Raw genomic sequence first — 16,201 nt, 5'->3', positions numbered from 1 at the left:
GGGACCAAAAATGTCTTTAAAATTGTTTTTTCCTCACTGTTTTGGGAAGCAATATGGCTCGTAATTTCCCACTATCCTCTTCTGTGAGATTTTACAAATGAGTATATTCTTAACTAGTATTGCCTTGACATAGTATCTTTGTAAACAGAATGTAAAAGTTCCCTGGCTTGGCTCTCCAATTTTCCAAACTCTTTTGCTTTCTGTAGCAAAGTGGAACTGGTTTGAATGGCTCACCATGGCCCTCCTTTTTACTATGAAGTATATTAAAATGCTTCCTGGAGAGAATTGCTCTTACAATGAAAGACCCGAATTCAAGGAAGTGTAACATCCATGTTTATGAGGGGGTTCATTATACTGTACCCTAAGCAGACTCTACCTGGAGGTTGGGGTTCTTTTCAGACTGTCGAAACATTTTTACATTTAAACATTTTAACATTTTGACCATTTTAAGAGGGATATATACAAACTGAACTATGCATGAAGATTAGAAAGATGGCAAAAGGTCTAGGAAACATGGTCATGTGAAAATTAGAACTAGGAATGTTTGAGTTTTTTTAAAGAGATGGTGTAGGGAAGATAAAAAAAAACCATCTATACATATATTTCAAGAACTGACATGTCAGAATAGGGATAGATGCTGGTCATTGGTAGAAGGAGAGAGGAGCAATTTCAACTCATTATAAAGAAAAAATGTCATAGAAAAACCCTGAAATGGAACAAGATACTCTAAAAGAAGGCATTTCCCAATAATGGAGGTGTTCAAGCCTGTAAAATCACCTGTCACCCATGTTGTATGGAGATTTCCTGAAATGGGTGGGAAGTTTGACCAAACAAATTCCAAAGACTCTCCTCTGATTCCAAAACTGAGCACAATCCTGTTTTCCAGATGTGTCTGCAATCAAGGATACGAGGGTGATGGGACCATTTGTACCGAAGTAGACCCCTGTGCAGGAATCACCCCAGGAGGCTGCAGTAGCAATGTGAGAATTTTGGCTTTATCTCAGATATGGGTTAGATGTTTTAGAAGGTGAGGCAGAGAGGAGAGCAAGCTGGATTTCCCAGTGTCATTTCTATTTTAGAGCCAAATAGGCATGATGATAGAAGAGAAGTATTGCATACGGGATCTAACCCAGTCTTAGGCCAGGAAGACTTGTTTTAAAGTCATTCTTATGATATTTACTGTCTGTGTGATCCTGGGAAAGTCACTCAGCCCCTCAATGCCCTAGGCAACTCCCTTTGGCTATAAGTTGCTGACCTATGTTGGTAGAGTTTTCTTACCTGGTGTTCCCTATATAAGTGAAATCATGGATCCTATCCCTATGACCATGCCAAAAATTTTAGTGGATTTTGTTTTGTCTTGTTAAATTCCATAGGCAGAATGTGTTAAAACTGGTACAGGAACACATACATGTGTATGCCAACCTGGATGGACTGGGGATGGAAGAGACTGTTCAGCAATTAACAACTGCTTGTTGCCCAACTTTGGAGGTTGCCATGATAATGCAACCTGTTTGTATGTAGGTCCTGGTCAGGTAAGTAATGTGTCTGTATCTGACAGAAAGCAGGCTGAGAGATAATGGCATTTTCTAAAATGGGATTGAATGTGCTTTAGCTAGAACTTTGGGGGTTGAGAATGAGGAGAACTAACAGCAGCACTTAGCAGAAGAGGGGTATCAAAATGGAGAGAGTGCTGGCTGGCTTAGAATCAAGAAAAGTTGGCTTAAAATCCCTCCTCTGATTCTTACAGTTGTGTAGCCCAAGGGAAAGTCACTTCATCACTCAAAACCCGTTTCCTCACTTGTATGAGCAGTGTAGACTAGATGACCTCTAAGCTCCCTTCCCCCTCCAAATTTGTGATCCTGTATTAATTTTCTCTTACTTACCTTACAAAAGGTACTTTTTCACGTTTTAGTTTCCTCCTTAAAATGAGAGGGACATCCCTTTAGTTGTCCTAATTTGCATTTCTCTAATCAAGAGTGATTTAGAACATTTTTTCATATGATTATTGATAGCTTTGATATCTTCATCTGAAAACTGTCTATTCATATCCTTTGACCATTTGTCAATTGGGGAATGACTTGGTTTCTTATCAATTTGACTTAGTTCTTTATAAATTTGAGAAATGAGACCTTTATCAGAAAAATTTGTCATAAATATTTTTCCTAGTTTGTTATTTCCCTTCTAATCTTGGTTGCATTGGTTTTGTTTGTACAAAAAAAATTTTAACTTAACATAATCAAAATCATTTGTTTTACATCTTGTAATGTTCTCTATCTCTTGTTTGGTCACAAATTCTTCCCTTTTCCATTGATCTGACATGTTCCCCTAATTTACTTCTAATATCATCTACATTTAAATCATTTTGACTTTGTTTTTGTATAGAGCAGTGATTCCCAAAGTGGGCGCCACCACCCCCTGGTGGGTGCTGCAGCGATCCAGTGGGGTGGCGATGGCCACAGCTGCATTTATCTTTCCTATTAATTGCTATTAAATTTTTTAAATTAATTTCCAGGGGGGCTAAGTAATATTTTTACTGGAAAGGGGGTGGTAGGCCAAAAAAGTTTGGGAACCACTGGTATGGAGTGTGAGATATTGATCTAAACCTAATTTTTCCCATACTATTTTCCACTTTTCCTAGCAGTTTTTGTCAAGTACTGAGTTCTTATCCCAAAAGCTGGAACTTTGGGTATATCAAACACTAGATTGATGAGGTCATTTACCCCTAGTGTATTCCATTGATCCACTGTTCTATTTCTTAGCCAGTACTAGATTGTTCTGATGATTACTGCCTGTAGTACAGTTTTTGTGTCCTTGTTTGTGTGACTGCAGGGAAAATTGGAAAACAGTACAGCAAAAATTAGGTTTAGATCAATATCTCACACCACTCTGACCTTCACTTTCCTTCTCTGTATAATGAAAGTTGGACTTAATGGCCTCTAAAGCCATACCTATAAATCTGTGATTCTATATCATACTTAGGTGACCTTAATCAAGTCATTTCACTTTCCTGTGCCTCAGTTTCTTCAACTGTGAAAAGTTGTACTGAACAGCCTCTAAAATCCCTTCCAGTTCTGTATTCCATGATCTCTACTGTTCATCTTTTTGCTTGCTATAATGTCGTTCTTCCTATATAACAATGACATTTCTTAGTCATCATTAGTAGGACACACTCTTTGAATTCTTTCTTTAGTAGTGAGGATCAATTGTCCCAAATAAACATCCTCTTCCTCCCCCTTCTTGCTGACAACTCTATAGAAAGAAGTTGGGGAAGAAGACTAGTTTCCAGTCTATTATAGTATGATTCACTGACATAAAACAGGAAAATACCTCCGAGGTTGTCTAGGCTAATCCCCTCATTTTACAAGTGAGGAAACTTTCCCAGAAGGGAAAGTGGTTTCCTCCTCAGTGTCTCAGTTCAGAGGCTTGTAGATCTAAAGCTAGAAAGGGGCCTCACAGGTCTAGTCCTACTCACCCCATTTTATAGTTGATGAAACTGAGGCCCCTAGAAGGAAAGTGGTTTCCTTCTCTGTACTTCAGTTGATAAGCTCATAGATTTAGAGCTGGAAGGGCATCAGAGGTCATGTAGTCCCATTCCCTCATGTTATAGTTGAAACTGGGACACAGGAGGGGTTAGTGACTTACCTGAGGATCCACAAAGAGTAAGTTTCAGGACTTGAACTCAGGTTCATTCATTCCAAGGATGAGATGGCTGGCTGGACCATGGTTGCCAACAAAAAGGAAAGGGTCAATCTTGTGTTTTAAATCGTCAGGGATGATTTAAGTATCTACAATGTTCCAGGCACTATGCATAGGCTCTAGGGATAGCTAAACAAAAATGAAACTATCTCTGCAATGAGGAACTTATATTCTATACAAGGGAATCACCATGTATGATAAGTTGGCCTTGGAGTCAAGAGACCTGAGTTCAAATTTTATCTGATAGTCATCTGCTATATGACCTTTGGCAAGTCATTTAATCTCTGTCTGCTTCAATTTCCTCATCTGTAAAATAGCACCTACTTCTTAGACAGAGTTGTTATAGCAAATGAGATAATATTTGTAAGGTGTTTTTAATTAATTTTTTAAAATTTATTTATTTTAGAATTATTTTCCATGGTTACATGATTCGTGTTTTCTCCTTTCCCTCTTCTCTCTCCCCTCCCAGAGCTGACAAGCAATTCCACTGGGTCAATCTTGTATTTTCACTCAATACATATTTCCACATTATTCATTTTTGTAATAGAATGATCTTTTAAAACAAAATCCTATGCCCATACATACAAGTGATAAGTCGTATGTTTTCTTCGACATTTCTGCTCCCACGGTTCTTTCTCTGGGTGTGGGTAGCATCTTTCTCATAAGTCCCTGGATCATTACATTGCTGTTAGCAGCAAAGTCTTTTGCAATTGATAGTCCCACAATGTTCCAGTTACTATGAATAATGTTTTCCTGCTTCTTCTCATTTCACTCCACATTGTAAGGTGTTTTTGAAAAAAAAATAAGGCACTTAATAAATTCCAGCTATTATTGTATAAAGTAAAATATGAGGTGAAATATAGCAATTGGTCAATAAGCATTTATTAAGGTCCTATTGTATATCATAGATGCAGCTAGACAGTGCAGTAGATTGAGCACTGGACTTGGAGTCAGAAAAATCTGACTTCAAATTTAGCTTCAGAAATGTCCTAGTGACATTGGTTAAGTCACTTACCCTGTTTACCATTGAAGAAGGAAATGGCAAGCCACTCCATTATCTTTGCCCAGAAAACCCTAAATAGGGTCACAAAGTCAGACATTACTCAATGACAACAGCTACTATATAGCATAGAAAAAATAAAATCTTCAGTATCAAGCTTACACCTATGTGGAAATAGTGGATACCTAGGTGGCATAGTGGATAGAATGCTAGAGTCAGGAAGACTCATCTTCTTGCGTTCAAATTTGGCCTTACACACTTCTTAGCTGTGTGACCCTGGGCAAGTCACTTAACCCCCATTGCCTAGCCCTTAGCACTCTTCTGCCTTGGAACCAATTATTAGTATTAATTCTAAGACAGAAGGAAAGAGTTTAGAAAGAAAGAGGAAGGAAGGAGGGAGGGAGGGAAGAGGAGAGAAAGAGGGCAGGAGAAATTGTTTAAATAACTACTACTGTGCCCCATTCTGGAATTGCAGCATAACTGTGAGTGTAAAGCAGGATTCCGAGGCAACGGGATCGACTGTGAACCAATAACATCATGCTTGGAACAAACCAGAAAATGTCATCCTCTGGTGAGTAGCTTTTCTTGGGAAAGAACAGTGAGGCAGAAGGCACAGAATACAGGAATTGGATTCCAATTTTGTCTCTGCTATTTACAAGCTAGCCATGTGACCAAGGCAAGTCCTTTCACCTCTCTGAGCCTGTTTCCTCATCTGTAAAATGGGGATAATAATACCTGCAAAATCCAGAACACAAGGTTACTATGAGATCAAATGAGTTTGTATAAGTGAAGTGCTAGCAGTCATTCCAAAGATTTATTAAGCATCTACTATTGGTGAGATACTGGGGGTATAAAGATAAATAATAATAGCAATTTCTGACTATACTATCTGTTGTACTCAATGAAGCAAACAGCAAACATTTATTAAATGCCTAATATGTGCCAAGTTTGTAGAACACAAAGCACCAAAATAAAACAGTCTGTCCTCTCAGGGAACTTATATTCTATGAGGAAGATAACAAGGACTTGGAGAAGAATGTAACAAACAAATACACATGAAATACAAAATAGTTAAAGTAGTTATGGAGGGAGTACACTAGAGCTTTGAAGGGGATCAGAGAAATTTCATATATAAAGAGATGTCTGAGTGGAATTGTGAAAGGAAAGAGGAATTTTCTGAGGAGGGATAAGAAAGGAGAAGGCATTCCAAGCATGTAGTATGGCTAGTACAAAAGCCTGGAGGTTAGAAAACTCTTATCTGTGAGAAACAGATAAAAGATCAGTTTGGCTCAATTGCCCAAAGCAAGAAGAATATATAATAAATTTGGAAAGGTAGGATCATAGATCTGGAGAAAGGAAGATCCAATCCCCTCATTTTACAATTAAAGAAACTGAGGTAGATTGGAACCATGTTGTAAGAGCTTTAAAATCCAAACAAAAGGATTTATGTTTGATCTCAAAAGAAATAACTAGAGCTTCTTGGGGTAGGGGGAAGTGAATAGATGGCCTTTGAGATCCCTTCCAGCTCTAAATGCTGTGATCAGATCTTCCCTCTGGGTCTTCATAGCTATGTGATCCTGGAATGGGAAGGTCACTTAATTTCTACATGCCTCATACAAACTGCTAAGACTTCTCAGCATCTAGGTGGCCGAGTGGAAAGAGTACTAGTCCTGGATTCAGAAAGTCTCATCTTCAGACACTTCCTAGCTGGGAAAGTCACTTGACCCTGTTTGCCTCAGTTTCTTCATCTGTAAAATGAGCTAGAGAAGGAAATGACAGACCCCTCCAGGATCTTTGCCAAGAAAACCCCAGATGGGACCAAAAAGAGTTGGATGTGACCAAACTATAAAAAATGGACTTAAATATTCACATATTGATTAACTTCTAGTCTGGAGAGTTCCCATAGTGAGACTTCTCCAAGTTAACAAAATCACAAATCCTTAGGTGGTTTCCTTATGCTGGAGGCATTATATCTTCCCTTCTGAGACACCTTTCAGCTACTCTCTGAATATCTTCTATGTACCTAGTTATTTCCCTGTTTGGGTCCATTAGAATGTAATCTCCTTGAGGGCAGGGATTGGTTTTTTGCTTTTTCTTTGTATCCTTAGCATTTGGTGAATGTCAAACTGAATAAGTGCTTAGTAAATACTTGCTGATTGGTTTGAGGTGCCCAAATAACTCTGGTAAAGAGCTTTCAGTTTGGAAAACCATTTCCTCTCACTTCCTTTTCTCAGGCTACCTGCCAGCCCACTTCCTCTGGCCTCTGGAGTTGTGTCTGCCAGGACAGTTATGAAGGAGATGGCCTAATGTGTTATGGGAATGTAGCTGTGGTAAGTCATCCAAGTGAACCCTGTTTTTAGAAATAGGAAGAAAATTTGTCAAGAAATCCCACCAGAAGCGTTGACAGCTTTCGTAATAAGTTTTCCCTAGGAGTCACGAACCAAAACCAATTATGTCTTGTCCTACTACACCAATAACACCAAGACTTCCAACATGGCAGTCCTGGAGCTAATTGGGTCTGCCTTGAATGAAGGTGAAGATGTTCTATTTATGTCCAAATGCTTCCTTTTGAAAAAAGTAGAGAAAGCATCTTCCTTAATATAGTTTGGGGAGAGGAAGAGCTTTGGGGTGCAAGAAAATACAGTGAACAAAAATAATTCTGTGGTTAAGAATAGGAGGAAACGATGTCATCAACCAATTGTATGATAGGAAGAGCCAATGGACTGGGCAAGTGAAATGACAAGTGGACAGCCCAAGCAATTTCATTGGTACCCTGTAGAGATCAGGAGAAATCTAGGAACTCTTCCTTCCCATTGAGAGGACCTTCTGAGGAGAATGAATGGGAGAATATGGACAAGAGTGAGCACAGGATGAATGGGCATGGCTGGGTTGTGATTTGCAGTGCTGGGAACAATTCCCAAATAGATGAGATCCAAGATCCATCTGAGAATTTGAAGAGATTAAACTGTTTGCATTTTAATTATAATTGTGGCCTTTTCCTTCTCTGTGTGTGCCCCAGTGCATTTATTTCTACAAGGAGAAGGTTGGGCTAGATTATGTAGTTCATGAGATTTAGAGGTAGAAAGAAACTTAAAATGATCTAGAACAGGCATTTTTGTGACTTAGAACTCTAGTATTCTGATGAAGCCTATGGAATCCCTTCTCAGAATCTTGCTTTTGGGGACAACTAAATGACTCAGTGGATTAAAAGCCAGGGCTAGAGAAGAAGGTCTTGGGTTCAAATTTGACCTCAGATACTTCCTAGATGTATGACCTAGAATGTCACTAAATTCCCATTACCTAGCCTTCACTGTTCTTCTGCTTTGGAACCAATACACTAATATGAAAGGTAACGATTTAAAAAAAAAAGAGTCATGCTTTTAAATGCATAAAAGAAAATATGTAAGATTTCAAATGAGATCAACTTTATTAAAAAAAAAACAGCAAAGAATTGTTTGAAATACACAAATCATAGGTTAAATAAGTTGGGTCTAGTCCAATCATCCTGTTTTATAGATGAGAAAACTGAGACCCTATGAACAAAAGGGAGTTGCCCAAGATCACATAGGTAGCAATAAGTGGCAAAGCCAGTCATAAGTGAGAAAATCCAATGTTGGGCTGCTCTAGTATTAGCCTATTCACCTATTAGAAGGAAACTCTTTCAAGGAAGTGTCCCAATCTAGGGGTCAAGAGACCTGGGAACCATTTCCCCTTGGTGGACCACATTTTCTTCATCTTGTACCTAGTACAATACCCAATGCCTAGCACAGCACTGGACATATGATAGAAATTTACTAAATGTTTGCTTATTGATCTGTAAATACATGAGTTAGACTAGATGGTCTTTCTAGCTTTAGAGCTAGAATCCTCTCTGGGCCTTAGTTTTTCCATCTGTAAAGTGAGGAGGTTGGACCAGATGGCCTCTGAAGTCTCATCCAGCCCTAGATCTATGAGCCTGTGATCCTAAGATTTAACTATTCCCCAAAGATCTCAAATCTTGTCTTTCAAATGTGTCAATTGATTTGGCATCTATATTTGACTAATATGCCATATTGGTCATCTTGTAGCTAAGTCGTCTTTAATTTATCTAGATCTTTGTTTCCTCTCTGCATTAAAGGATCTTTGACTCAGACCATCATCTTTGTTTGGCTTAATTTCAATGAGTCTTTGACTCATCAGATTAACAGTAGAAACGTCCATACATATCATCTATTCTCATTCCCTCAGTTTACAAATCAGCAAACAGAGACCTAGAAAAGTGGTTTTTCCCAAGATCACCAGGATAGTTTATAATAGAAGTATGATTTGAACCCTATGTTCTTCTGATTTGAACTCAGCTCTTCTGATTTCAAATATACTGTTCTTTCCATTCTACTAACTGTCCCTCAAACTTGATAGAACAGAAATCAACAAGCTCTTACTAAGCATATCCTAATGTTAGATACTGTGCTGGGATCTGAGCATACAAAGACTAATCTCTGTCCTCAGAGAGCCTACATTCTATCAGGAAAACCAAGTGTACATATTTAAGTATATCACCTAAAAAATACAAGATGATAGAAGAAAAATGGCACCAGCAGACTGAGGATCAATAAATTTCTATACAAAAAGGAATTTTTTCATAGAAGTGTTGGAACTTTAAAGTTTTGAAGGAAACTCAGGACTAAGAGAGAAAGAATACCTGTCTGGAGGCCCTGGGACTTGGATTCAGTTTTAAAAGGGCCACTAACAATTCACAACTTCTCTGGTCTTCAATTTCTTCATTTACCAAATCAAATGATCCACAAGCATTTAGTAAGTGCTTATTGTATGCCAAGCACTTGAGTACACAAAGAAAAAAAGCAAAAACAGTCCCATCTTAAAATAGCTCATGTTCTTTTTAAAAATAGATTTTTATTTAGATTGTTTATCTTTATATCGCTTAGGTTTCCTCCCGTATCTTTTCTCTGTCCCCTCTTAGAATGCCATGCCTAATAACAAAGGAGTTGTTTCTTAAAACCCTTACCTTCCATCTAAGAATCAATACTAAGTGTTGATTCTCAGGCAGAAGAGCAGTAAGGGCTAAGCCATTCATTAGAGTTAAGTGACTTGCCCACAGTCACATAGCTAGGAAAGATCTGAGACTAGATTTGAACCTAGAACCTCTTATCTCCAGGTCTTGCTCGCTATCGACTGAGTCATTTGGCTTCCCCTAAAGGATTTATTTTTAAAGAAAAAAAAAGAAAAAACAAATTCAGCAAAACCAATCAAAATATCAAAAAGGTTGATATTTACATACAATGAACTCCTCACATCCACAAAGGTTTAGGGAGGGGAGCATTTTCTCATATCTCTTCTTTAGGACCAAATGTATTCCTTCAAATATTGCAACATTCAGTTTTTATTGGTTTGTGATGATTTTCTTTCCATTTACATTGTGTCTGTTGCTTTCCTGGATCCACTTCCTTCACTCTGCAACAATTTATCTAAGTCTTCCAATGCTTCTCTGTATCCATCACATCAATCATTATTTATAGCACAGAAAAATTCAATTATATTCACATACCACAACTTGGCTTAGCCATTCCCCTCAAAATTAGTCATCTAAATATTTTGTTTCTAATTCTTTGAGGTCTTACATTCAAAAGAGAGAGTCACACTTAAATCAATACATACAAGATAAATACAGAGTATATGGAAGGTGGCATTAGAGAAGAAGGTGGGGGGGGACCCAGGAGAAGTCTCCTGCAGAAGATAACATTATTATTTTTTACTTGTAATAAATTTTTATATGTTAATTATTTTATTATTATCTTTACCTTCAAAGAGCTTATATTTTATGGGGGAAGACAAAGCATATGCACAAATAACTCTAGTAAACATAAGAAGATAAAATATATAAGGGAAAGGAAAAAAGAAAGTGTTATCAGATTTCCAGAAAGGATGGAGATCTTACTTGTTGCTGGCAGGAGCAAGGTGGGCTGGATGAAAAGAGGAAGGATATAGTCAGAGGAGGCTGACTCAGAAGAGGAGGTAGCACCTAAGCTGGGTGGTAGAGCTATTTCAGTGATTCCTTCTGACTTCCTTATGGGATCATTCCTCTACCAATCTTTTGAATAATAAAGTGTGCCAAGAATTAAGATAATGAGCAAATCTGGCAGTGTGAAAATTGTCTACTAACTAATGTACTCATTAACTTTTACATGAGAGAGAGTGAGCCTAGAGCCTGGAAGGTTGAAAAGGTGTTAAGCAGGAAATACACTGTGATGATGCTTCTAATTTGTCTTTTTCTTTCTCCTCTTTCTTTCTCTTCCCTCTCTCTCCTGCCTGCCACCCTCCTTTCTTTCTGTCTCACTTTTTCTTCTTCTCTCTTCCTCCCTCCTTCTCCCTTTCTTTGTCTCTTTCTCCCTCCTTTTCCAACTCTCTCTCTTCCTCTTTCTCTCTCTCTTCCTCTCTCTCTCTCTGCCTCTCTCTTTCTGCCTCTCTCTTTGTCTTCGTCTGTCTCTGTCTCTCTCTCCCCCTTTCCCTTTCCCCCCCTCCCTCACTTCTCTCACATTCACATGAATAAGGAACTGTCCCTTCTGTCTGAAGCTGCTCCATTTAACCAATGGGTAAATGTAAGTATATTTGTTTGAACCTTGAAGGTAATGTGTATAATCTTGGAAAAAAGAAACATACCTGGTGAAAAGGGATGAGTTTTGGTCACTGGAGGGCAAACTATGGTTCGATTCTTATATCTCTTTCCTCCCTATGAAAGCCTAGGGAGAAAGGTATCAATTAAATATAAGGAGCAAAAAGCCTTCCTTTGGACTTCAAGAATCATATCTGTAACTCTCAGAATTCAATTCAACAAAGTTTTTAATGCCTCTATTATGTACCAGGCACTAAGGTTGGCTCTAAGGATACAAAAAGAAAAAAATAAAAGCAATCCCTGCCCTCAGCGAGCTTACATTTAAACCCTTCCTCTTGTTGAGTAAAGTATCCCAAGTCATTTCTCCAGCTGACTTCCATTTCATTGCAGCCTGATTATCCTGGTCCTGGTCAAAAGAGTTTATGAGGTCCTACCTGATGCCAACACTAGGCAAATTTATAAAGAAGGCCAAATTTGCCTTGAGTTCTCCCATTCTTAATTAATGCCCAAGGCTCTCATTTTCTCCCACTCTCCCACTGCTCTCAGCTCTTTATTTATTCTAGCATTCTCCAGCCGGTTTACTTCACATACAGTCTGCTGGAGATATTTGTATTGACAGTGATCAACTTATGGCACATGTAACTTTTGGATATCATGTGGAAGGTCTGAATGGAAATTTTTAATCCCATCACCCAAATATGCTTGGGAACATGATGAAGAAGAAAGAAAGCTAACCTCAGAGTCAGGAAGACTTAGATCTAAGTCTTCACCTCTGACTCACACTAACTGGGCAAGTTATTTAATCTCTCAGTGCCCTCAGGGAACTCTCTGAGGCAAAAAGTGGCAGAGGAAGGGCCCATGTGCATTGATAAAGGGAATGTCTTCACATAGAATTCTACTCCAGTGAAATCCCAAATCTATTTCCCACACATCCATTCAAACATAATGTGCCAGGAGCTCTCCTAGATGGTAGGACCCACCCCACCCCCCCAAAAAATAGTCCCTTCTCTTTTATAATCTTATACAAGATTCCCAAGTTACGACCTAGAGTCCCTTTCAGGAAACACCCAATTTAGGGTTCACTAACTACTATTCTGAATGATCCCTATCTCCCTGCCTATCAGAACCCAAAGGACTTCCCCACCTGGCCCCTGGATTGTCCTGGGAATTATCCCTGCAGAACTGAAGATTTACTACCCATGACCCCTCCCAGGCACCAAACCATATAACTAGCCCTGCTTATAACTTCTAGTTTCATGGTGTGAACCCTGCTCCCTCTCTACCCTGACTGTGATTTAGGAGGCCTCCTCACAAGCTATGCTCTCAGGTACCTCCAACCTTACAGTCCTGGTGCCTTCCCAACAAGCCATTGAAAATATGGACCAAGATGAAAAGACATTTTGGCTGTCAAAAAACAACATTCCAACCCTAATCAAGTAAGTACATTCCATGTTTAGTTCCCAGTCATTCATAAATGGCATTCAATGATTGTTAACTACAAATGGATCTTGAAGGATGCATCCATTAACGCCCCATGACACTTTTCTGAAATGACTCTATAAGACATACTTAGGTGAACCTGGGATCTCATTAATTTGGGCAGATCCTCCAACAAATATCCAAATCAATAATTGGAGGCCCTGACTCTGGGATCAGATCTAGGTTTAAATTCCTACCTTTGACACTATCTGTGTGACTTTAGGAAAAGTCATTTAACCTCTGGGCCTCAGTTTCTTCATTTGTAAAATGAAAACTAGATGGCCTCTGATGTCCTTCTAGGCTCTCAATCTATGCTCCTACAATTCTATGAGATCACAGCCCACCCGTGCCTCCTCCTTCTCTGTGGTATGATACAGTGGCAGGAATATTGATTTATGGAGCCAGACTATTTGGGTTCAAATCTGACCTCTGATGTTTACTCCTTGTGTGACTGTCACATTACCTCTCAGAACCTCATTTTCCTTATATATAAAAGGAGAGGTTTGGAGAGAATGACCTCAAAGGTCCTTTCCAGCTCCAAGTCTACAATAGGACTTTCTTAGTGACTTCTCATTCCTTTGATCTCTAGATCCTTAATTCTATGGCCTGGGTCCATGTTCTCCCATACATCCTCTCTAGGGGACCCATCCAGTGGGTGGTGAGCCCTTTTTCTATCATCTTCCTCTTCTGCTTGGCTTAACATCCTATGACAAGTCAAGCACATGGACTATCCATCAGTTCTCAGCCATCTTTTCTTCTGGTCCCATGTCTCTCAATAATATCATTTGTACCAACCACTTCTGCACAAGATGCCAGTGTTGTCTTTAGACCTCACCCTTATGGCCTTTGATTTTAGGTACCATGCCCTGGTGGGCACCTATAGAGCCTCAGACCTCCAGATGCTATCCTCTTCAGACATGCTTGCAACGTCTTTGCAAGGAAATTTTCTTCATTTATCTAAAGTGAATGGGGTAAGTTTGAATAACACCTTTCATTTTCTTCTTTCTCCTCTGCATGTATTATGAACATATGCCTGTTGTCTCCTCCATTAAAATGTAAGCCTCTTTCTTTGAATTTCCAGAGCTTAGCATAGTACATGGGTTCTGTTAAAAAAGAATGAAGAGGCTAGAGAGATATCTGTTCTGTTCTTTCTTTCTTTGTATCTCCTCCTATTACTTCTGTGCTATCTCCCTATAGATCTTCCTTCTAGATATTAGAGGATAGCTGGTATATAGATCTTAGGGATAGTATGAATGAAGGAGGGATCAGGTGCCCAAAGCCTAAGCCAGTTACAGTTGGTGAAGGAGGAACGCCCACTCCTTTCACAATAGCTATTGATTTGATCTATCCCTCTTCTCTCTCTGACAGATTTGGTTGGTTAAGCCTGTCAGTGGCTTCCTTCTAATACTTGCCCAGTTGGGACCCCTTGAGAAGTTAGGTAGATGGTTAACCTCACTAGGCCCAACCTGAGGTTGGATTGTTAATAGGTTATTGATTGGCTTTGGAAACATTGGTATCTGACTGAGTATTGATTCTCCCTTCCCAAGGGCTGTGATAGAATAACCACTCAGGAAGGTACTTGTTGGTAAATCACTGTATTAGCTATTAATGGGGAAAGGATAACAAGGTAATAGGTTTGGGGATTGGGAACCATATTGCTATTATTTGGCTACTAAGCTAATCATTGATCAGGACTGGAGATTGGTAGGCTAGTAGAGACTTGAGGTCTTTACCCTCTCGCTAACTCTGACCTGACCTGGCCACAGCCAAGTCAGAGAATAGGGAAGGCTATTGACTTAGACACTGATTGATGATCTGTATATTCTCTCAGCTCTACTACCAATAATATTGATGGATCATTAGCTCTCTCTCAGTCAAGCATGGTTACAGGTTCAGGCCTACCCTCTTCTTCTTCTTCCACCCTTCATCTCCCTCTGTCCCAGTTCTTGCTCCAAGAGCAGTGTGCTCCAGTCTCAGCTCTGAGTTCTGAGACCTCAACTATAGTTCCTAGGGGGTATTTATAGGCTGGGGCCAACTGATTTTTGCCCCTGTCTACAGCATTTGGGAACATTCCAAATTCTCAACTACCATCCCTGTCAGTCAAGGTGGCATCCATCTTATCCCAGATAATGATTTTAGCAGTTCCTGGCACATAATAATTGCTTAATAAACATATATTGGTTAATTACCTCTTACAGATCATGGGATCATAGATTTAAGCTGAAATGGACCTTTGGAGACATCTACTCTAGTTCTGATTTTACAGATAAGGAAACTAAGACCTAGAAAGATTAGATGACTTGCCAGCCAATTATTCATGATATACTCTAAACAATACAACTACAGAATAGAGTTTTTTACCTCATCATCATGGTTTGGTTTTTTTTTCATTTCTTTCCATCTCGATTTATGATGTCATCAGAATAGGGAATTCCTATATCATGAAACTCCCTCCATCAATCAGGTCTACCACTCCTCTGTGCCTTAAGTCTTAGACAGTGGCCTAGGATGGCGGAGAAGCTAAATGATTCACTTAGCTTATAGAGAAATCTTTGGCCTGAATTTTCTTTTCTATTAAATGAGAAGGTTGGACTGCATGACTTCTAGTCCCTTTACAATCCTAAATCTGTAATCTCTTGATGGTTCCATCATTCTTTTCCTCTTTCAGAAAGAAAGGGCCAGGATTATTAGATAAATGCTAAACTGGGAGCCCCTTTACTGACTATCCCCCCAGAGCTTGTCACCTGGTAGCCTTCTTTACTGGTCTTCTTTTGTTACAGAACATCACCATCGAAGGAGCTAACATAGTGGACAGTGACAATGCAGCCACCAATGGGGTTATCCATATCATTGACAAGGTACTGATTTGCAACAATTTACTTTAAGGCAGGTTTGGTCTATTGTCTCTTTCTCGCATTTCTCCTAAAGAGTATTTCCCAAGGAGAATCAAGGAATCCTAAGAAGGTCCAGAGCTGGAAGGGACCTTAGAAACCATCTAGTCAAACCCCTTCATTTCAAGAAGCAAAAAAGCTGAGACCTAGAGGGGGAAGTGACTTTTCCAAGGTCATATAGCTATTTTAGCAGAGCTTAGGTTAAAATGTTGGTCTGCTGAATCCCACTCCTGAGTACTTTCCATTAAATGATACTTGCCTCTGACTTCACAAAATCATGGGGTCCTGGATCCACAGAAAGCTAAGTGGATAGAGCAGTGGCCTGGAACGAGGAAGAGCCTCAGACACTCGCTAGCTATATGACCCTGGCCAAGTCACTTAACCTCTGTCTGCCTCTATTTCCTCAACTGTAAAATGGGTTAATAATAGCACATACCTCCTAGGGCTCTCTTGAAGATCAAATGAAATATTTGTGAAGTACTTAATAAATGCTTGTTCCTTTCCCCTTCTCCCCTAGTTGGAGGG

At 39.3% G+C, this 16,201-nt stretch overlaps 1 protein-coding gene across 1 annotated transcript in view; it reads left to right on the top strand.

Moving 5' to 3' along the window:
* Positions 1-16,201, top strand: part of STAB2 (stabilin 2) — a 183,309-nt gene that overhangs the window by 76,347 nt on the left and 90,761 nt on the right. The window contains exons 24-31 of the mRNA XM_044679478.1: positions 887-980; positions 1,374-1,532; positions 5,172-5,267; positions 6,931-7,026; positions 11,245-11,292; positions 12,606-12,742; positions 13,642-13,756; positions 15,566-15,643. Coding sequence (XP_044535413.1) covers positions 887-980; positions 1,374-1,532; positions 5,172-5,267; positions 6,931-7,026; positions 11,245-11,292; positions 12,606-12,742; positions 13,642-13,756; positions 15,566-15,643 — 823 coding nt within the window. The remainder of the gene's footprint in view (positions 1-886; positions 981-1,373; positions 1,533-5,171; positions 5,268-6,930; positions 7,027-11,244; positions 11,293-12,605; positions 12,743-13,641; positions 13,757-15,565; positions 15,644-16,201) is intronic.

The sequence above is a fragment of the Gracilinanus agilis genome, chromosome 5 (genome assembly GCF_016433145.1).
Source record: "Gracilinanus agilis isolate LMUSP501 chromosome 5, AgileGrace, whole genome shotgun sequence".
NCBI lineage: Eukaryota > Metazoa > Chordata > Mammalia > Didelphimorphia > Didelphidae > Gracilinanus > Gracilinanus agilis.
This window is presented reverse-complemented; position numbering and strand designations above follow the sequence as displayed.